The 24,598-nt window shown below is 53.2% G+C and overlaps 1 protein-coding gene across 1 annotated transcript in view; it reads right to left on the reverse strand.

Moving 5' to 3' along the window:
* Positions 1 to 24,598, reverse strand: part of LOC116938443 (receptor-type tyrosine-protein phosphatase delta-like) — a 137,050-nt gene that overhangs the window by 105,250 nt on the left and 7,202 nt on the right. Inside the window, 9 exon segments of the mRNA XM_076057929.1 lie at positions 1,101 to 1,245; positions 2,110 to 2,243; positions 2,649 to 2,916; positions 5,834 to 5,972; positions 12,226 to 12,377; positions 17,665 to 17,774; positions 21,682 to 22,059; positions 22,585 to 22,596; positions 23,496 to 23,606. Of these exon segments, the coding sequence (XP_075914044.1) occupies positions 1,101 to 1,245; positions 2,110 to 2,243; positions 2,649 to 2,916; positions 5,834 to 5,972; positions 12,226 to 12,377; positions 17,665 to 17,774; positions 21,682 to 22,059; positions 22,585 to 22,596; positions 23,496 to 23,606 (1,449 nt within the window).

The following is a 24,598-nucleotide window of genomic DNA, read 5'->3' on the forward strand; positions in this document are numbered from 1 at the left end:
GGGGGGAGAGACACGGGGGGAGAGACGTGGGGAGAGAGACACGGGGAGAGACTGGGAGACACGGGGAGAGAGACACGGGGAGAGAGACACGGGGAGAGAGAGACACTGGGAGACATGGAGAGAGACACTGTGAGACACTGGGAGACACTGGGAGAGACAGGGAGAGAGAGACACTGGGAGACATGGGGAGAGACACTGTGAGACACTGGGAGACACTGGGAGACACGGGGACAGAGACACGGGGAGAGAGACACGGGGTGAGAGACACGGGGAGACACTGGGAGAGAGACACGGGGAGAGACACTGGGAGACACTGGGAGACACTGGGAGAGAGACACGGGGACAGAGACACTGGGAGACACTGGGAGACACGGGGAGAGAGACACGGGGAGACACTGGGAGACACGGGGACAGAGACACTGGGAGACACGGGGACAGAGACACTGGGAGACACTGGGAGACACGGGGAGAGAGACACTGGGAGACACTGGGAGACACTGGGAGACACTGGGAGACACTGGGACAGAGACACTGGGAGAGAGACACTGGGAGACACTGGGAGACACTGGGAGACACTGTGAGACACTGGGAGAGAGACACTGGGACAGAGACACTGAGACAGAGACACTGGGAGACACTGTGACAGAGACACTGTGAGACACTGGGAGACACTGGGAGACACTGGGACAGAGACACTGGGAGAGAGACACTGGGAGACACTTGGAGACACTGGGAGACACTGTGAGACACTAGGAGACACTGGGGGAGACACTGTGAGACACTGTGAGACACTGGGAGAGAGACACTGGGACAGAGACACTGAGACAGAGACACTGGGAGACACTGGGAGACACTGTGACAGAGACACTGTGAGACACTGGGAGACACTGGGAGACACTGGGAGACACTGGGAGAGAGACACGGGGACAGAGACACTGTGACAGAGACACTGGGAGACACTGTGACAGAGACACTGTGAGACACTGGGAGACACTGGGAGACACTGGGAGACACTGGGAGAGAGACACTGGGAGAGAGACACTGAGACAGAGACACTGTGAGACACTGTGACAGAGACACTGTGTGGGCAGGAGGAGTACCGGACGGGAGGGTTGACACCACCAGCGGCGCTGTTGAGGCGCCCACACCCAGGTCGGAGCGAGCGGCCAGCGTCAGAGAGTACTCCGTGTCCGCGCTGAGACCCCGCAGTGAGTAGGACGTGGCTGGAGGGAAACTCACCACCAGCTGGGAGAGAGGGCGAGAGGGTGGGTGGGTGGGTGGGTGGGTGAGAGAGTGAGTGGGTGAGTGAGTGGGTGGGTGGGTGAGTGGGTGGGTGGGTGGGTGAGAGAGTGAGTGGGTGAGTGAGTGAGTGGGTGAGTGGGGGGGTGAGTGAGTGAGTGAGAGGGTGAGTGAGTGAGTGGGTGAGTGGGTGAGTGAGTGAGTGGGTGAGTGATTGGGTGGGTGGGTGGGTGAGTGGGTGAGTGAGTGGGTGAGTGGGTGAGTGAGTGAGTGGGTGAGTGAGTGAGTGGGTGAGTGAGTGGGTGAGTGATTGGGTGGGTGAGTGAGCGGCTGGGTGAGTGAGTGGGTGAGTGAGTGAGTGAGTGGGTGAGTGAGTGAGTGAGTGGGTGAGTGAGTGAGTGGGTGAGTGAGTGAGTGGGTGAGTGAGTGAGTGAGTGGGTGAGTGATTGGGTGGGTGAGCGAGTGGGTGAGTGTGTGCGTGAGTGAGTGAGTGAGTGGGTGAGTGATTGGGTGGATGAGTGAGCGGCTGGGTGAGCGACTGGTGAGTAAGTGAGTGGGTGGGTGAGCGAGTGGGTGAGTAAGTGAGTGGGTGGGTGTGTGAGTGATTGGGTGTGTGAGTGATTGGGTGGGTGAGTGAGCGGCTGGGTGAGCGACTGGTGAGTAAGTGAGTGGGTGGGTGAGCGAGTGGGTGAGTAAGTGAGTGGGTGGGTGTGTGAGTGATTGGGTGTGTGAGTGATTGGGTGGGTGAGTGAGCGGCTGGGTGAGCGGCTGGTGAGTGAGTGGGTGAGTGAGTGAGCGGCTGGGTGAGTGAGTGAGTGAGTGGGTGGGTGAGTGAGTGAGTGAGCGGCTGGGTGAGCGACTGGTGAGTACCTGCTCCCCCGTGCGTGTGGGTCCGTATCTCAGCTCGTAGCGAGTGACCACCTCCTGCCGTGGGGCTGTCCAGGAAAGTGAAATCTCCGAGTGAGAGATGGCCACGGCAGACAGGGCCGAGGGCTGGCTGGGAACTAGGTGGGGGGAGAGTGGGGGGAGAGTGGGGGGAGAGTGGGGGGAGAGCGGGAGGAGAGTGAGGGGAGGATAACTCACTCATACAATCATTCATCCACTCAATCACCCACCCACTCACTCACCCACTCACCCACCCACTCACCCAGACACCCACCCACTTACTCACCCACCCACCCACTCACTCAACAACTCACAACTCACTGACCCATTCACCCACCCACCCACTCACCCACCCACCCACTCACCCACCCACCCACTCACCCACCCACTCACTCACTCACTCACCCACTTACTCACCCACCCACCCACTCACTCAACCACTCACAACTCACTGACCCATTCATCCACTCACCCACCCACCCACTCACTCACCCACTCACCCACCCACCCACCCACACACTCACCGCCCTGCTGGGCCTTGATCTGTATGGGCGGCGAGAGAGGCCCATCTCCCACGCCCGTGTAGGCCAGGGCCCTGAGCGTGTAGGTGGCCTGAGGAGTGAGGCTGCCGATGGTGGTGAGCAAGCTGCTGTCAACACTGTGCTTGGGCCAGGCGTGCAGTGGCTGAGAGGCATCTGTAGTGTAGTAGACTCGGTATCCACGCACCACTCCATTGGGCTCCAAGGGCTCCTCCCACTGGACTAGCACTGTGCTGGAGCTCAGCATCCGTGCCTTGGAGGGGTGGTGGTGGTGGATTGGGGGAGGAGTTACATACACACATATAGATATAGATACACACACAGATACACACACACACAGACACACACACACAGATACACACAGATACAGATATAGACACACAGATACACACACACACACAGACACACACAGACACACACAGATATAGACACACAGATACACACACAGATACACACACAGACACACACACAGACACACACACACACAGACACACAGAGAGATACACACAGACACACACACACACACAGACACACACACTCACACATACAGATACATACACACACACAGTACACACACAGACACACACACAAACACACACACAGACACACACAGATATAGACACCAACACAGATACACACACACAGACACACACATACATACAGACACACACACACAGATACACAGTCACACACACACACAGTCACACACACACACAGTCACACAAACAGACACAGACACACACACACACAGACACACCCACACACACAGACACACACACACAGACAAAGATACAGACACACACAGACACACAGACAACAACAACACACAAATCTCTATTTAACTCCATCAAAAAAGTAACCTGCAGCACCACACCTATTACCATCATTAGGGGAAAAAAACGGTGATCCAATTTCCGACCCCCAGGAACAGGTTCGCAGATTTGCTGAGCATTTCTGTGAGGTCCTGGGGGAGGGAAAATCCCTCAGCCAGGAAAACATCGTGGCACAAAGTGAGGATGACCCTGCTGAGGCTGCGGTGCCTCAAATGTTGGATGAAGTCACCCCCTGTGAGTGGCTGGCTGAGGTGCCATCTGCTGAGGAAGTATTGAAGGCGATCCGGAGTCTGAGACCAGGAAAGGCAGCGGGCAGAGATGATCTCCCAAGCGAAATGCTGAGGGAGGGTGGCGTTTGTGCACAGACTGCCCTATATGACATCATAACAACAGTCTGGATCACTGGACGGGTTCCGCAGGATTGGAAGGATGCCCTGGTGGTCCCCCTTTTTAAGAAGGGGGACCGCACAGACTGTAACAACTACCGGGGCATCTCACTCCTCAGTGTGCCGGGAAAGGTCCTGGCAAGGATTATTCAGCATCGCCTTGCCAGGCACGCTGAGGAGAGGCTTGCGGAGCCCCAATGCGGTTTCAGGAAAGGGCGGTCCTGCACAGATGCCATATTTTCTGTCCGTCTGCTACAGCAGAGGTGTAGGGAATTCCAACAAGACCTACATCTCTGCTTTATTGACCTGGTCAAGGCCTATGATACCATCAGTAGGCCTGGGCTCTGGGTCGTTCTTCGTGCTTTTGGAGTACCTGACCCTCTGCTCACGATCATTAAGGACCTTCATGATGGTGAGCGGGCCCGGGTAAAACTACGTGGCCGGGAGTCAGAGCCATTCCCTGTACACCTTGGGGTGCGACAGGGATGTCCTTTGGCTCCCACATTATTTAACATCTATTTTGACCACGTAGTTCGTGAAGCCTTCAATAGCTGTACCGGGGGAATCTCCATATGGTACAGATATAATGGGAGGCTAATCGATGCCCGGGTGCGGTCAAGGGATGGCTCCCTATTGCTCAACCACGTTATGTATGCTGATGACTTGGTAATAGCTGCTCAGTCAGAGGAGGAGTTGGAGACGCTGCTGCTGAGACTGGAGCATGCCACTAAGAGGTGGGGCCTTACCATCAGCCCCACCAAAACTAAGCACCTGCCTGGGTATTTTGTACCATCGGACACTCCACCACCACAACTCCCAATCGGTGATGGGGCAGTTGTGGAGAGAGTGGAGAGTTTCCCATACCTGGGCAGTGTGCTTATGACTGGCTCCAGTTTAACAGCAGAGGTCTCACTCCGAATCAGTCGAGCGGCAATATCTTTTCATCGGTTGCGTAACGCTGTGTGGAAGCTACCTGGTCTGTCGCTCCGCACTAAGCTTCAGGTCTTCTCGGCCACGGTCATTCCCTCCCTTCTCTATGCTTGCGAAACGTGGACCCCCCTAATGGAACATCTTCGCCGGTTAGAAACATTTAGGCTGGCCTGCCTACGATCCATCCTGGGTTTAACCAGACTGGATTGTGTGAGGAGCTCACAAATCCTTGAAAGATCTGGGCAGGGTCCCATCGGTGAGCTCCTCCGGCAGGCAAGGCTGCGATGGCTGGGTCATGTAGCCCGCATGCCCAGCCACCGCATGCCGAAACAGCTTTTGTTTGGCCGGATTGAGGGGGCTAAGCGGGCGCGGCACGGGCTAGAGAAGAGATGGAGTGATGTGGTAGAGGAGGACGTGGAGCTGAGTGGACTTGCCGATGACTGGTACCAGCGGTGTCAAGATCGGCCTCTGTGGAGGAGGCTCGTGAAGGATGCTACTGGGCAGTTGGAGGCAGTCGCCCTCCAACAACAACGGAGGGCGGAGGAGCGACGCTCACAACAGCGAGCGGAGCGCCGGGTGGCTAAAGCACAGCAGGTTGGCACAGTAGGGGGCACAGGTGGTGCATCAGCCAGTCATCTCAGTCAGTCGACCCGTGGCACCTGGGTCTGCCCCGTGACCTCCTGCCAGCGGGCGTTCGACACTTCACGTGGCCTCAGGGTGCACATAGCCTGGCACAAGCGTCGTGGTGACGTCACCGCCACTTAGTGGCGAATGGCGGTTGTTGTTGTTGTTGTTGTCTGTGTGTGTGTGTGTCTGTGTGTGTGTCTGTGTGTCTGTGTGTGTGACTGCATGTGTGTGTGTGTCTGTGTATGTGTGACTGTGTGTGTGATTGTGTGTGTGTGTCTGTGTGTGTGTCTGTGTGTCTGTGTGTGTGTCTGTGTGTGTGTCTGTGTGTGTGACTGTATGTATGTGTGTGTGACTGTATGCATGTGTGTGTGTCTGTGTGTGTGTGTGTGTCTACCTGTAGTTGCCGTGGCGACGTGGAGGGGGGTTGCTCCCCGGTCCGGGCCTCCACCGCCTCGCTCGGCCCACCGCGCCCCACCGAGTTGACGGCAAGTACCCGGAGCTCGTAGTCAGAGAAGGGGCTCAGCCCTCCCACACTGCACGGGGAGACAGTCGTGGGTCACTGTGAGTGTCTCTGTGAGTCTGTGTGAGTCTCTGTGAGTGTCTGTGAGTCTCTGTGTGTCTCTGTGGGTCTCTGTGAGTCTCTGTGGGTCTCTGTGTGTCTCTGTGGGTCTCTGTGAGTCTCTGTGAGTCAGAGAAGGGGCTCAGCCCTCCCACGCTGCACGGGGAGACAGTCTACATGGGTGTCTGTGAGTGTCTCTGTGAGTCTCTGTGGGTCTCTGTGAGTCTCTGTGTGAGTGTCTGTGAGTGTCTGTGAGTGTCTGTGAGTCTCTGTGAGTCTCTGTGGGTCTCTGTGAGTGTCTGTGTGAGTGTCTCTGTGAGTCAGAGAAGGGGCTCAGCCCTCCCACGCTGCAGGAGGAGACAGTCGTGGGTGTCTGTGAGTGTCTGTGAGTCTCTGTGTGAGTCTACGTGAGTCACTGTGGGTGTCTACGTGGGTCTCTGTGAGTCTCTGTGAGTCTCTGAGTCAGAGAAGGGGCTCAGCCCTCCCACGCTGCACGGGGAGACAGTCGTGGGTCACTGTGGGTGTCTCTGTGAGTCTCTGTGAGTCTCTGTGAGTGTCTGTGAGTCTCTGTGAGTCAGAGAAGGGGCTCAGCCCTCCCACGCTGCACGGGGAGACAGTCATGGGTCACTGTGGGTGTCTCTGTGAGTCTCTGTGTGAGTCTCTGTGGGTCACTGTGGGTCTCTGTGAGTCTCTGTGGGTCTCTGTGAGTCACTGTGTGAGTCTCTGTGAGTCAGAGAAGGGGCTCAGCCCTCCCACGCTGCACGAGGAGACAGTCGTGGGTCTACGTGGGTCTACGTGAGTCTCTGTGTGAGTCTCTGTGTGAGTCTACGTGAGTGTCTGTGTGAGTCTCTGTGAGTCTACGTGGGTCTACGTGTGAGTCCCTGTGAGTCTCTGTGTGAGTCTCTGTGAGTCACTGTGTGGGTGTCTCTCTATGAGTCTCTGTGAGTCTCTGTGAGTCTACGTGGGTCTACGTGAGTGTCTGTGTGAGTCTCTGTGAGTCTACGTGAGTGTCTGTGTGAGTCTCTGTGAGTCTACGTGGGTCTACGTGAGTGTCTGTGTGAGTCTCTGTGAGTCTACGTGGGTCTACGTGGGTCACTGTGAGTCTACGTGAGTCTACGTGAGTCTCTGTGAGTCTCTGTGAGTCTCTGTGAGTCTCTGTGTGAGTCTCTGTGAGTCAGAGAAGGGGCTCAGCCCTCCCACGCTGCACGAGGAGACATTCTACGTGGGTCTACGTGGGTCTACGTGGGTCTCTGTGGGTGTCTCTGTGGGTCACTGTGGGTGTCTGTGAGTCTCTGTGAGTCTCTGTGAGTGTCTGTGAGTCTCTGTGAGTGTCTGTGGGTCTCTGTGTGAGTCTCTGTGGGTCTCTGTCTCTGTGAGTCTCTGTCTCTGTGTGTCTCTGTGGGTCTCTGTGTATCTCTGTCTCTGTGAGTCTCTGTGGGTGTCTGTGAGTCTCTGTGTGTGTCTCTCTGAGTGTCTCTGAGTGAGTGTCTATGAGTCTCTGTGAGTGTCTGTGGGTCTCTGTGTGAGTCTCTGTGGGTCTCTGTGTGAGTCTACGTGGGTCTATGTGAGTGTCACTGTGGGTGTCTGTGAGTCTCTGTGAGTCTCTGTGAGTCTCTGTGAGTCTACGTGGGTGTCTGTGTGAGTCACTGTGAGTCTCTGTGAGTCACTGTGGGTCTCTGTGTGAGTCTACGTGTGAGTCTCTGTGAGTCTCTGTGAGTCTCTGTGAGTCTCTGTGTGAGTCTCTGTGAGTCTACGTGGGTGTCTCTGTGGGTGTCTGTGAGTCTCTGTGAGTCACTGTGAGTCTCTGTGAGTCACTGTGGGTCTCTGTGTGAGTCTACGTGTGAGTCTCTGTGAGTCTCTGTGAGTCTCTGTGAGTCTCTGTGTGAGTCTCTGTGAGTCTACGTGTGAGTCTCTGTGAGTCTCTGTGAGTCTCTGTGTGAGTCTCTGTGAGTCTACGTGGGTGTCTCTGTGGGTGTCTCTGTGAGTCTCTGTGGGTCACTGTGAGTCTCTGTGAGTCTCTGTGAGTCTCTGTGAGTCAGAGAAGGGGCTCAGCCCTCCCACGCTACACGAGGGGACAGTCTACGTGGGTCTACGTGAGTCACTGTGGGTGTCTGTGAGTCTCTGTGTGAGTCTCTGTGGGTGTCTGTGTGAGTCTACGTGGGTGTCTCTGTGGGTCTACGTGGGTGTCTCTGTGGGTGTCTCTGTGGGTGTCTACGTGGGTCTCTGTGGGTGTCTCTCTGTGAGTATCTGTGGGTCTCTGTGAGTCACTGTGGGTCTCTGTGTGAGTCTACGTGTGAGTCTCTGTGAGTCTCTGTGTGAGTCTCTGTGGGTGTCTGTGTGAGTCTACGTGGGTGTCTCTGTGGGTCTACGTGAGTGTCTGTGGGTGTCTCTGTGGGTCTCTATGAGTCACAGTGAGTCTCTGTGAGTCACAGTGAGTCTCTGTGGTTGTCTCTGTGGGTGTCTGTGTGAGTCTACATGGGTCTCTGTGGGTGTCTCTGTGAGTCTCTGTGGGTGTCTGTGTGAGTCTACGTGGGTCACTGTGAGTCTCTGTGGGTGTCTGTGAGTGTCTCTGTGGGTGTCTGTGGGTCTACGTGGGTAACTGTGGGTGTCTCTGTGAGTCTCTGTGAGTCTCTGTGGGAGTCTCTGTGAGTCTACGTGGGTGTCTCCGTGGGTGTCTCTGTGGGTGTCTACGTGGGTCTCTGTGGGTGTCTCTCTGTGAGTCACTGTGGGTATCTCTGTGTGAGTCTACGTGGGTCTACGTGAGTCTCTGTGAGTGTCTGTGAGTCTCTGTGGGTGTCTGTGGGTCTCTGTGTGTCTACGTGGGTCTACGTGAGTCTCTGTGAGTCCCTGTGAGTCTACGTGGGTCTACGTGGGTGTCACTGTGTGGGTCTGTGTGTCTCTGTGGGTGTCTGTGTGTCTCTGTGAGTCTACGTGGGTCTACGTGGGTCTACGTGGGTGTCTGTGTGAGTCACTGTGAGTGTCTGTGGGTGTCTGTGTGTCTCTGTGAGTCTCTGTGAGTCTCTGTGAGTCTACGTGGGTCTACGTGAGTGTCCGTGTGAGTGTCTGTGAGTCTCTGTGTGGGTCTACGTGGGTGTCTGTGAGTCTACGTGGGTCACTGTGGGTGTCTGTGAGTGTCTGTGGGTGTCTGTGTGGGTCTACGTGGGTCTCTGTGAGTCTCTGTGTGAGTCTACGTGAGTCACTGTGAGTCTCTGTGTGGGTCTACGTGGGTCTCTATGAGTCTCTGTGAGTCTCTGTGAGTCACTGTCAGTCACTGTGGGTGTCTGTGAGTCTCTATGAGTCTCTGTGAGTCTCTGTGAGTCAGAGAAGGGGCTCAGCCCTCCCACGCTGCACGAGGAGACAGTCATGAGTCTACGTGGGTCTCTGTGAGTCTCTGTGTGAGTCTACGTGTGTCTACGTGAGTCTCTGTGAGTCTCTGTGAGTCTCTGTGTGAGTCTACGTGAGTCACTGTGTGAGTCTCTGTGAGTCTCTGTGAGTCTCTGTGTGAGTCTACGTGGGTCACTGTGAGTCTCTGTGGGTGTCACTGTGGGTCTCTGTGGGTCTCTGTGTGAGTCTACGTGGGTCACTGTGGGTGTCTGTGAGTCTCTTTGTGAGTCTACGTGAGTCACTGTGTGGGTGTCTGTGAGTCTCTGTGAGTCTACGTGGGTCTACGTGGGTGTCTGTGTGAGTCTACGTGGGTGTCTGTGAGTGTCTGTGTGAGTCTCTGTGAGTCACTGTGAGTCACTGTGAGTCTCTGTGTGAGTCTCTGTGAGTCACTGTGTGGGTGTCTACGTGGGTCTCTATGAGTCTCTGTGAGTCTCTGTGAGTCAGAGAAGGGGCTCAGCCCTCCCACGCTGCACGATGGGACAGTCGTGGGTCTACGTGGGTGTCACTGTGAGTGTCTGTGAGTCTCTGTGAGTCTCTGTGAGTCTACGTGGGTGTCTGTGTGTCTCTGTGAGTCTCTGTGAGTGTCTGTGAGTCTACGTGGGTGTCTGTGAGTCTCTGTGAGTCTCTGTGTGAGTCTACGTGAGTGTCACTGTGAGTCTCTGTGAGTCTCTGTGAGTCTCTGTGAGTCTACGTGGGTGTCTGTGTGTCTCTGTGAGTCTCTGTGAGTCTCTGTGAGTCTAAGTGGGTGTCTGTGAGTGTCTGTGTGAGTCTCTGTGGGTGTCTGTGTGAGTCTAAGTGGGTGTCTCTGTGGGTCTACGTGAGTGTCTGTGGGTGTCTCTGTGGGTCTCTATGAGTCACAGTGAGTCTCTGTGAGTCACAGTGAGTCTCTGTGGTTGTCTCTGTGGGTGTCTGTGTGAGTCTACATGGGTCTCTGTGGGTGTCTCTGTGTGTCTCTGTGGGTGTCTGTGAGTGTCTCTGTGGGTGTCTGTGAGTCTACGTGGGTGTCTGTGAGTGTCTCTGTGGGTGTCTGTGAGTCTACGTGGGTCTCTGTGAGTCTCTGTGAGTCTACGTGGGTCTACGTGGGTCTACGTGGGTGTCACTGTGGGTGTCTGTGAGTCTCTGTGTGTGTCTCTCTGAGTGTCTCTGAGTGAGTGTCTATGAGTCTCTGTGAGTGTCTGTGGGTCTCTGTGTGAGTCTCTGTGGGTCTCTGTCTCTGTGAGTCTCTGTCTCTGTGTGTCTCTGTGGGTCTCTGTGTATCTCTGTCTCTGTGGGTCTCTGTGGGTGTCTGTGAGTCTCTGTGTGTGTCTCTCTGAGTGTCTCTGAGTGAGTGTCTATGAGTCTCTGTGAGTGTCTGTGGGTCTCTGTGTGAGTCTCTGTGGGTCTCTGTGGGTGTCTGTGAGTCTCTGTGTGTGTCTCTCTGAGTGTCTCTGAGTGAGTGTCTATGAGTCTCTGTGAGTGTCTGTGGGTCTCTGTGTGAGTCTCTGTGTATCTCTGTCTCTGTGGGTCTCTGTGGGTCTCTGTGAGTCTCTGTGGGTCTCTGTGTAAGTCTCTGTGGGTCTCTGTCTCTGTGAGTCTCTGTCTCTGTGTGTCTCTGTGGGTCTCTGTGAGTCTCTGTGTGTCTCTCTGTGTGTCTCTCTGTGTGTCTCTCTGTGAGTGTCTATGTGTGTGTCTCTATGTGTCTCTGTGGGTCTCTGTGAGTCTCTGTGTGTCTCTGTGTGTGTCTCTCTGAGTGTCTCTGAGTGAGTGTCTATGAGTCTCTGTGAGTGTCTGTGGGTCTCTGTGTGAGTCTCTGTGGGTCTCTGTCTCTGTGAGTCTCTGTGGGTCTCTGTGTATCTCTGTCTCTGTGGGTTTCTGTGGGTCTCTGTGAGTCTCTGTGGGTCTCTGTGAGTCTCTGTGTGTCTCTGTGAGTCTCTGTGAGTCTCTGTGTCTCTGTGAGTCTCTGTGAGTCTCTGTGGGTCTCTGTGAGTCTCTGTGTGTCTCTGTGTGTCTCTGTGAGTCTCTGTGAGTCTCTGTGTCTCTGTGAGTCTCTGTGGGTCTCTGTGGGTGTCTGTGAGTCTCTGTGAGTCTCTGTGGGTCTCTGTGAGTCTCTGTGAGTCTCTGGGGGTCTCTGTGAGTCTCTGTGAGTCTCTGTGAGTCTCTGTGTGTCTCTGTGAGTCTCTGTGAGTCTCTGTGTTTCTCTGTGAGTGTCTGTGAGTCTCTGTGAGTGTCTGTGTCTCTGTGAGTCTCTGTGAGTCTCTGTGGGTGTCTGTGAGTCTCTGTGAGTCTCTGTGAGTCTCTGTGGGTGTCTGTGTGTCTCTGTGAGTCTCTGTAAAGTCTCTGTGAGTCTCTGTGGGTGTCTGTGAGTCTCTGTGGGTCTCTGTGGGTGTCTGTGAGTCTCTGTGAGTCTCTGTGGGTCTCTGTGTGTCTCTGTGAGTCTCTGTGGGTGTCTCTGAGTCTCTGTGAGTCACTGTGGGTCTCTGTGTGAGTCTCTGTGAGTCTCTGTGTCTCTGTGAGTCTCTGTGTGTCTCTGTGTGTCTCTGTGAGTCTCTGTGAGTCTCTGTGTGTGTCTCTGTGTCTACGTCTGTCTCTGTGTGTGTGTCTATGTGAGTCTCTGTGAGTGTCTCTGAGTGTCTCTGAGTGAATCTCTGTGTGTGTATGTCTGTCCATGAGTCTCTATGTGTGTCTGTGAGTCTCTGTGAGTCTCTGTGAGTCTCTGTGTGTCTCTGTGAGTCTCTGTGGGTGTCTGTGAGTCTCTGTGAGTCTCTGTGTGTGTCTCTGAGTGAACCTCTGTGTGTGTATGTCTGTCCATGAGTCTCTGTGTCTGTGTGTGTCTCTGTGAGTGTCTCAGCCTCCCTGTTGCCCACCTGTATCTCGTCGTGGCGACGCTGTTAACCTCTGTGTAGGAGTTGTGGTTGTTGTTGTTGTTGTTGTGGTGGTTGTTGTTGTTGTGGCTCCCTCCACCACCCAGCGCAGTGTTGAGACCCTGTCCACCGGAATCTCCGTTTTTGGCTCGATACTGAGAAGCATCATCACCAGCATCATCATCATCATCATTAACATCACCATCATCATCATTAACATCATCATCATCATCACCAGCATCATCATAATTAACATCATTAACATCACCATCATCATCATTAACATCATCATTAACATCACCAGCATCATCATCATCATTAACATCATCACCAGCATCATCATCATTAACATCACCATCATCATCATCATTAACATCATCATCAGCAGCATCACCACCAACATCATCATCATCAGCATCACCACCATCATCATCAACATCATTACCACCATCATCATCAGCACCATCATCAACATCAACATCATTAACATCATCATCAACATCATCAGGATCATCACCACCATCATCATCATTAACATCATCATCATCACCATCACCACCACCATTAACATCATCATCATCAGCATCACCACCATCATCATCATTAACATCATCATCATTATCAGCATAACAACCATCATCATCAGCATCACCACCATCATCATCAGCATCACCACCATCATCATTAACATCATCATCAACATCATCATCACCACCATCAACATCATCAACATCACCACCATCATCATCGCATCATCAACATCATCATTAACATCATCAACATCACCACCATCATCATCAGCAGGATCATCATCATTTTCATCATCATCAACATCATCAACATCACCACCATCATCAGCATCATCATCAACATCGTCATCAAAATCATCAACATCACAACCATCAACATCAGCATCATCATCATCACCACCATCATCATCATCAACATCATCACCATAATCATCATCAACATCATCATTAACATCACCACGACCATCAACATCACCACCATCACCACAACCTCCACCACCACCACCATCACCACCACCACCACCACTACCACCACTACCACCACCACCCCCATCACCACCACCTCCATCACCACCACTACCATCAACATCACCACCACCTCCACCAACACCACTACCACCACTACCACCACCACCACCTCCACCACCATCATCAACATCACCACCACCTCCACCACCATCAACATCACCACCATTACCACAACCACTACCACCACCACCTCCACCATCAACATCACCACCATTACCACAACCACTACCACCACCACCTCCACCACCATCAACATCACCACCATTACCACAACCACTACCACCACCACCTCCACCACCATCAACATCACCACCACCACCATCACCACCACTACCATCAACATCACCACCATCACCACCACCATCACCACCACCATCACCATCACCACCACCACCACCTTCACCATCACCACCACCACCTCCACCACCATCAACATCACCATCATTACCACAACCACCACCACCACTACCATCAACTCACTACCACTACCACCACCACCATCAACATCACCACCATCACCACCACCACCATTAACATCACCACCACCTCCACCACTACCACCACCACCTCCACCACCATCACCACCACCACCATTACCACAACCACTACCACCACCACCTCCACCACCATCAACATCACCACCACCACCATCACCACCACTACCATCAACATCACCACCATCACCACCACCCCCATCACCACCACCCCCATCACCACCACCACCACCATCACCATCACCACCACCACCCCCATCACCACCACCACCACCATCACCATCACCACCACTTCCACCACCACCACCATCAACATCACCACCACCTTCACCATCACCACCACCACCTCCACCACCATCAACATCACCATCACCACCACCTCCACCACTACCATCAACTCACCATCACCACCACCACCACCACCATCACCACCACCATCACCACCACCATCACCATCACCACCACCACCACCACCTCCACCACCATCACCACCACCCCCATCACCACCACCACCACCTCCACCATCACCACCACCACCTCCACCACCACCATCACCACCTCCACCACCACCACTACCATCAACTCACCATCACCACCACCATCACCACTACCATCAACATCACCACCACCTTCACCATCACCACCACCACCTCCACCACCATCAACATCACCATCATTACCACAACCACCACCACCACCACTACCATCAACTCACTACCACCACCACTACCACCACCACCATCAACATCACCACCACCACTACCATCACCATCACCTCCACCATCACCACCACCACCATCACCACCACTACCACCACCACCATCAACATCACCACCACCACCACTACCATCAACACCACCATCACCACCACCTCCACCACCATCACCACCACCTCCACCATCACCACCACCACCACTACCACCACCACCATCACCACCATCAACATTACCACCACCATCACCACTACCATCAACACCACCACCACCATCACCACCACCACCATCAACATCACCACCACCACCATCAACATCACCACCACCATCACCACCACCACCATCACCACCACCACCATCACCACCATCACCACCACCACCACCATCAACATCACCACCACCACCATCAACATCACCACCACCATCACCACCACCTCCACCACCACCACTACCATCAACTCACCATCACCACCACTTCCACCACCACCATCAACACCACCATCACCACCACCACCACCATCACCACCACCATCATTACCACAACCACCACCACCACTACCATCAACTCACTACCACCACCACTACCACCACCACCATCAACATCACCACCACCACTACCATCACCTCCACCATCACCACCACCACCATCACCACCACTACCACCACCACCATCAACATCACCACCACCACCACTACCATCAACACCACCATCACCACCACCTCCACCACCATCACCACCACCTCCACCATCACCACCACCACCACCACTACCACCACCACCATCACCACCATCAACATTACCACCACCATCACCACTACCATCAACACCACCACCACCATCACCACCACCACCATCAACATCACCACTACCACCATCAACATCACCACCACCATCACCACCACCACCATCACCACCACCACCATCACCACCACCATCAACATCACCACCACCACCATCAACATCACCACCACCATCACCACCACCTCCACCACCACCACTACCATCAACTCACCATCACCACCACTTCCACCACCACCATCAACACCACCATCACCACCACCATCACCACCACCATCATTACCACAACCACCACCACCACTACCATCAACTCACTACCACCACCACTACCACCACCACCATCAACATCACCACCACCACTACCATCACCATCACCTCCACCATCACCACCACCACCATCACCACCACTACCACCACCACCATCAACATCACCACCACCACCACTACCATCAACACCACCATCACCACCACCTCCACCACCATCACCACCACCTCCACCATCACCACCACCACCACCACCACTACCACCACCACCATCACCACCATCAACATTACCACCACCATCACCACTACCATCAACACCACCACCACCATCACCACCACCACCATCAACATCACCACCACCACCATCAACATCACCACCACCATCACCACCACCACCATCACCACCACCACCATCACCACCATCACCACCACCACCACCATCAACATCACCACCACCACCATCAACATCACCACCACCATCACCACCACCTCCACCACCACCACTACCATCAACTCACCATCACCACCACTTCCACCACCACCATCAACACCACCATCACCACCACCACCACCATCACCACCACCATCATTACCACAACCACCACCACCACTACCATCAACTCACTACCACCACCACTACCACCACCACCATCAACATCACCACCACCACTACCATCACCATCACCTCCACCATCACCACCACCACCATCACCACCACTACCACCACCACCATCAACATCACCACCACCACCACTACCATCAACACCACCATCACCACCACCTCCATCACCATCACCACCACCTCCACCATCACCACCACCACCACCACTACCACCACCACCATCACCACCATCAACATTACCACCACCATCACCACTACCATCAACACCACCACCACCATCACCACCACCACCATCAACATCACCACCACCACCATCAACATCACCACCACCATCACCACCACCACCATCACCACCACCACCATCACCACCATCACCACCACCACCACCACCATCAACATCACCACCACCACCATCAACATCACCACCACCATCACCACCACCTCCACCACCACCACTACCATCAACTCACCATCACCACCACTTCCACCACCACCATCAACACCACCATCACCACCACCACCACCACCATCACCACCACCATCATTACCACAACCACCACCACCACTACCATCAACTCACTACCACCACCACTACCACCACCACCATCAACATCACCACCACCACTACCATCACCATCACCTCCACCATCACCACCACCACCATCACCACCACTACCACCACCACCATCATCACCACCACCACCACTACCATCAACACCACCATCACCACCACCTCCACCACCATCACCACCACCTCCACCATCACCACCACCACCACCACTACCACCACCACCATCACCACCATCAACATTACCACCACCATCACCACTACCATCAACACCACCACCACCATCACCACCACCACCATCAACATCACCACCACCACCATCAACATCACCACCACCATCACCACCACCACCATCACCACCACCACCATCACCACCACCACCACCATCAACATCACCACCACCACCATCAACATCACCACCACCATCACCACCACCTCCACCACCACCACTACCATCAACTCACCATCACCACCACTTCCACCACCACCATCAACACCACCATCACCACCACCACCACCACCATCACCACCACCATCATTACCACAACCACCACCACCACCACCATCACCACCACCACCACCATCACCACCACCACCATCACCACCACCACCATCACCATCACCACCATCACCACCACCACCACCACCATCACCACCATCACCACCACCACCATCACCACCACCACCACCATCACCACCACCATCACCACCACCACCATCACCACCATCACCACCATCACCACCACCACCACCACCACCACCTCCACCACCACCATCACCACCACCACCATCACCACCACCACCACCATCACCACCACCACCATCACCACCACCACCATCACCCCCACCACCACCACCCCCCCCACCACCACCCCCCCACCACCACCCCCCCACCATCACCCCCCCCCCCCCACTACCCCCCACCTGGATGACGTAATAGAGCACGTGGTCTGCATTGCCAGGGTCCCACGTGATGGTGACGCTGGTGGCAGTCGTCTCGGTCACCTGGGGGGTCGATGGGGGCTTGGGGAGGGCTGAGGGGGGGGTGGGGTGGGTGGGGGGGGAGTGAGTGGGTGAGTGAGTGACTGAGTGACTGAGTGACTGAGTGACTGACTGAGTGACTGAGTGAGTGAGTGACTGAGTGAGTGAGTGACTGAGTGACTGAGTGAGTGAGTGACTGAGTGACTGAGTGAGTGACTGAGTGAGTGAGTGACTGAGTGACTGAGTGAGTGACTGAGTGAGTGACTGAGTGAGTGAGTGAGTGACTGAGTGAGTGAGTGAGTGACTGAGTGAGTGAGTGACTGACTGAGTGAGTGACTGAGTGACTGAGTGAGTGACTGAGTGAGTGACTGAGTGACTGAGTGAGTGACTGAGTGAGTGAGTGACTGAGTGACTGAGTGAGTGACTGAGTGAGTGACTGAGTGACTGAGTAGTGACTGAGTGAGTGAGTGACTGAGTGACTGAGTGAGTGACTGAGTGAGTGACTGAGTGACTGAGTGACTGACTGAGTGACTGACTGAGTGACTGAGTGACTGAGTGAGTGACTGAGTGAGTGACTGACTGACTGAGTGACTGAGTGAGTCAGTGAGTGACTGAGTGACTGAGTGAGTGACTGAGTGAGTGAGTGACTAACTGACTGACTGAGTGAGTGACTGAGTGAGTGACTGAGTGAGTGACTGAGTGACTGAGTGAGTGACTGAGTGAGTGACTGAGTGACTGAGTGACTGACTGAGTGACTGACTGAGTGACTGAGTGAGTGAGTGACTGAGTGACTGAGTGAGTGACTGAGTGAGTGACTGAGTGACTGAGTGACTGACTGAGTGACTGACTGAGTGACTGAGTGACTGAGTGAGTGACTGAGTGAGTGACTGACTGACTGAGTGACTGAGTGAGTCAGTGAGTGACTGAGTGACTGAGTGAGTGACTGAGTGAGTGAGTGACTAACTGACTGACTGAGTGAGTGACTGAGTGAGTGACTGAGTGACTGAGTGAGTGACTGAGTGAGTGACTAACTGACTGACTGAGTAAGTGACTGAGTGACTGAGTGAGTGACTGAGTGAGTGACTGAGTGAGTGACTGAGTGACTGAGTGACTGACTGAGTGACTGACTGAGTGAGTGACTAAGTGACTGAGTGAGTGAGTGACTGACTGAGTGAGTGACTGACTAAGTGACTGACTGACTGAGTGACTGACTGAGTGAGTGACTAAGTGACTGAGTGAGTGAGTGACTGACTGAGTGAGTGACTGACTAAGTGACTGACTGACTGAGTGACTGACTAACTGACTGACTGAGTAACTGACTGAGTAACTGACTGAGTCACTGACTGAGTGACTGAGTGAGTGACTGAGTGAGTGACTGAGTGAGTGACTGAGTGACTGAGTGAGTGACTGAGTGAGTGACTGAGTGAGTGACTGAGTGATTGAGTGAGTGAGTGACTGAGTGAGTGACTAAGTGACTGAGTGAGTGACTGACTGAGTGAGTGACTGACTAAGTGACTGACTGAGTGACTGACTAACTGACTGACTGAGTAACTGACTGAGTAACTGACTGAGTCACTGACTGAGTGACTGAGTGAGTGACTGAGTGAGTGACTGAGTGACTGACTGACTGAATGAGTGACTAAGTGACTGAGTGAGTGACTGAGTGACTGAGTGAGTGACTGACTGACTGAGTGAGTGACTGACTGAGTGACTGAGTGACTGACTGAGTGACTGACTGAGTGACTGACTGAGTGACTGAGTGAGTGGATGAGTGACTGACTGAGTGAGTGACTGACTGAGTGACTGAGTGAGTGACTGACTGAGTGAGTGAGTGGATGAGTGAGTGAGTGAGTGACTGAGTGACTGACTGAGTGACTGACTGAGTGTCTGAGTGAGTGACTGAGTGACTGACTGACTGACTGAGTGACTAAGTGACTGAGTGAGTGACTGAGTGACTGAGTGAGTGACTGACTGAGTGAGTGACTGACTGACTGAGTGACTGACTGACTGAGTGACTGACTGACTGAGTGACTGAGTGACTGACTGACTGAGTGACTGACTGAGTGAGTGACTGAGTGACTGACTGAGTGACTGAGTGACTGACTGAGTGACTGACTGACTGAGTGACTGACTGAGTGAGTGACTGACTGACTGAGTGAGTGACTGAGTGACTGAGTGAGTGACTGACTGAGTGACTGACTGAGTGAGTGACTGAGTGAGTGACTGAGTGAGTGACTGACTGACTGAGTGACTGAGTGACTGACTGAGTGACTGACTGAGTGACTGAGTGAGTGAGTGACTGACTGACTGAGTGACTGAGTGACTGACTGACTGAGTGAGTGAGTGAGTGACTGACTGAGTGACTGAGTGAGTGACTGACTGAGTGACTGACTGACTGAGTGAGTGAGTGACTGACTGAGTCACTGACTTAGTGACTGACTGAGTGACTGACTGAGTGACTGAGTGAGTGAGTGAGTCACTGACTGACTGAGTGAGTGACTGACTGGGTGACTGACTGAGTGACTGAGTGACTGAGTGAGTGACTGACTGAGTGACTGAGTGACTGACTGACTGACTGAGTGAGTGAGTGACTGACTGAGTGACTGAGTGACTGAGTGAGTGACTGAGTGAGTGACTGACTGACTGACTGAGTGACTGACTGAGTCACTGACTTAGTGACTGACTGAGTGACTGACTGAGTGAGTGTCTGAGTCACTGACTGAGTGACTGACTGACTGAGTGAGTGACTGACTGAGTGACTAAGTGACTGACTGACTGAGTGAGTGGATGAATGAGTGAGTGAGTGACTGAGAGACTGAGTGACTGACTGAGTGACTGACTTAGTGACTGACTGAGTGTCTGAGTGACTGACTGAGTGACTGAGTGACTGAGTGGATGAGTGAGTAACTGAGTGAGTGAGTGACTGAGTGACTGAGTCACTGACTGACTGACTGAGTGAGTGAGTGAGTGACTGAGTGACTGAGTGAGTGACTGAGTGACTGACTGACTGAGTGAGTGACTGACTGACTGAGTGACTGACTGAGTGTCTGACTGACTGACTGACTGAGTGACTGACTGTCTGACTGACTGTCTGTCTGACACCACCACTCACCCTTCACCGTCACCTGCACCGTCACCTCGGCCACCCCCATCACGCTCTGGGCCACGCACGTGAAGTTCTGGGTGAGTGACTGACTGACTGAGTGAGTGGATGAGTGACTGAGTGAGTGACTGAGTCACTGACTGAGTAACTGAGTGACTGACTGAGTGAGTGGATGAATGAGTGACTGAGTGACTGAGTGAGTGTCTGACTGACTGAGTGAGTGTCTGAGTGACTGAGAGACTGAGTGACTGACTGAGTGAGTGGATGAGTGAGTGAGTGAGTGTCTGAGTGACTGAGTGTCTGAATGACTGAGTGAGTGACTGACTGACTGAGTGACTGAGTGACTGACTGAGTGACTGTCTGTCTGACACCACCACTCCACCACTCACCCTTCACCGTCACCTGCACCGTCACCTCGGCCACCCCCATCACGCTCTGGGCCACGCACGTGAAGTTCTGGGTGACTGAGTGACTGACTGACTGAGTGAGTGGATGAATGAGTGAGTGAGTGACTGACTGACTGAGTGACTCACTTAGTGACTGAGTGACTGAGTGACTGAGTGACTGACTGACTGAGTGACTGACTGATTGAGTGAGTGTCTGAGTGACTGAGTGAGTGAGTAAGTGGATGAGTGAGTGAGTGACTGAGTGACTGAGTGAGTGTCTGACTGACTGAGTGACTGAGTGTCTGAGTCACTGACTGAGTGAGTGAGTGACTGAGTGACTGACTGAGTGAGTGAGTGGATGAGTGAGTGAGTGAGTAACTGAGTGACTGACTGAGTGAGTGTCTGAGTCACTGACTGAGTCACTGACTGACTGAGTGTCTGACTGACTGTCTGACTGACACCACCACTCACCCTTCACCGTCACCTGCACCGTCACCTCGGCCACCCCCATCACGCTCTGGGCCACGCACGTGAAGTTCTCCGACCTCGTCACATCCACCAGCGTCAAGACGTTTCGCCCGGTGGGAGCAGCGAATGACCCACCATCACCGCCTTCACCACCGCCACCACCGCCACCACCACCGCCACCACCACCGCCACCACCACCACCACCACCACCACCGCCACCACCGGACATCGAAGCCGGCAGTTCCTCAGCACCAGATCCCCGTGTCCAGCGCACGGTGGGCATAGGAGCACCAACAGCCACACAAGTTAGATTCACCGCTCCGCCCGGCATCACCTCCTGGCTTGTCGGGGGGATGGAGAACCACGGTGGCATTCGTCTCACTGGTGGGTGGGGTGGGTGGGGTGGGGTGGGTGGGTGGGTGGGGAGAGAGGAGAAGGGGGGAGAGAGGGTGGGTGAGTCAGCGAAGTTAACGCTCACCCATCCGCTCGCTCGCCCAGCGAGGCAGCCACACACTCACTCACCCGCTCAGTCACCCACTCGCTCACTCACTCAGTCACCCACTCACTCACCCACTCAGTCACTCACTCAGTCACTCACCCACTCAGTCACCCACTCACTCACCCACTCAGTCACCCACTCGCTCACTCACTCAGTCACCCACTCACTCACTCACTCACCTACTCACCCACTCACCCACCCACTCACTCACCTACTGACTCACGCACTCACTCACTCACCCACCTACTCACCCACCCACCCATTCACCCACTCACTCACTCACTCACCCACCTACTCACTCACCTACTCACTCACCCACTCACTCACCCACCTACTCACTCACCCACTCACCCACTCACTCACCCACCCACTCACCCACTCACTCACCCACTCACTCACCCACTCACCAGTGCGGTTATCTGGTCCGTGAAGCGGATATGATTTAAAAGAGGGAGAGAGATGGGGAGAGATACGTTAGTAGAGACAATGACATCAACATCTCCCAGAGAGAGACAGAGAGAGGGAGTGAGAGAGCTCACAAATCCTCGAAAGATCTGGGCACGGTCCCATCAGTGAGCTCCTCCGGCAAGGCAAGGCTGCGATGGCTGGGTCATGTAGCCCGCATGCCCAGCCACCGCATGCCGAAACAGCTTTTGTTCGGCCGGATTGAGGGGGCTAAGCGGGCGCGGCACGGGCTAGAGAAGAGATGGAGTGATGTGGTACAGGAGGACGTGGAGCTGAGTGGACTTGCCGATGACCGGTACCAGCGGTGTCAAGATCGGCCTCTGTGGAGGAGGCTCGTGAAGGACGCTACTGGGCAGTTGGAGGCAGTCGCCCTCCAACAACAACGGAGGGCGGAGGAGCGACGCTCACAACAACGAGCGGAGCGCCGGGTGGCTAAAGCCAGCGGGCGTTCGACACTTCACGTGGCCTCAGGGTGCACTTAGCCTGGCACAAGCGTCGTGGTGACGTCACCGCCACTTAGTGGCGAATGGCGGTTGTTGTTGTTGTTGTTGATGATGATGTTGTTGTTGATGATGTTGATGATGTTGTTGATGATGTTGTTGTTGATGATGTTGATGTTGTTGATGATGTTGTTGTTGATGATGTTGATATTGTTGTTGTTGATGATGTTGATGATGTTGTTGATGTTGTTGATGTTGTTGATTTTGATGATGTTGATGATGATGATGTTGTTGTTGTTGATGTTGATGATGTTGTTGTTGATGATGTTGTTGTTGTTGATGTTGTTGTTGATGTTGTTGTTGATGATGTTGTTGTTGTTGTTGATGTTGTTGTTGATGTTGTTGTTGTGTACCTCTGACGTAGAGGTTGGCTGGGTTTGAGGTTCTGCTTCCTGCGGAGTTGGAGGCGGTGCATTCGTATTTCCCTTGGTCATACTCCGTAGCGCTGTCGATCTGCAGAGCTCCTGGCATGCGACAACATCAACAACATCAACAACAACATCATTAACAACATCAACATCATCATCAACAACATCAACATCATCAACAACAACATCAACAACAACATCATCATCAACAACAACACCAACATCAACAACAACATCAACATCATCAACAACATCAACAACAACAACAACATCAACAACATCATCAACATCAACATCAACAACAACATCAACAACAACATCAACATCAACAACATCATTTAAAAACATCAACATCAACAACAACATCAACATCATCAACAACATCAACAACAACATCAACAACATCAACAACATCAACATCATCAACAACATCAACAACAACATCAACATCAACAACATCAACAACAACATCAACAACAACATCAACAACATCATCAACAACATCATCAACAACATCATCAACAACATCAACAACATCAACATCAACTTCAACATCAACAACAACATCAACAACAACATCAACAACAACATCAACATCAACAACAACATCAACAACAACATCAACAACAACATCAACAACATCAACAACATCAACAACAACATCATTATCATCAACATCATCATTAACAACATCAACTTCAACAACAACATCAACATCAACAACATCATCAACATTAACATCATCAACATCAACAACATCAACAACATCATTATCATTAACATCATCATTAACAATATCAACTTCAACAACATCAACAACATCAACATCATCAACAACAACATCATCAACAACAACATCAACAACATCATCATCAACATCAACAACATCATCAACAACATCAACATCAACAACATCATCATCATCAACATCATCAACATCATCAACATCATCATCATCAACACCATCATCACCATCATCTTCAACACCATCATCACCATCATCATCACCACCATCATCATCACCATCATCATCATCACCATCATCAACAACATCATCAACAACATCATCAACATCATCATCACCATCA

The sequence above is a fragment of the Petromyzon marinus genome, chromosome 85 (assembly GCF_048934315.1).
Source record: "Petromyzon marinus isolate PM22_M1 ecotype Great Lakes invasive population chromosome 85, UKy_Petmar_22M1.pri1.0, whole genome shotgun sequence".
Taxonomy (NCBI): domain Eukaryota; kingdom Metazoa; phylum Chordata; class Hyperoartia; order Petromyzontiformes; family Petromyzontidae; genus Petromyzon; species Petromyzon marinus.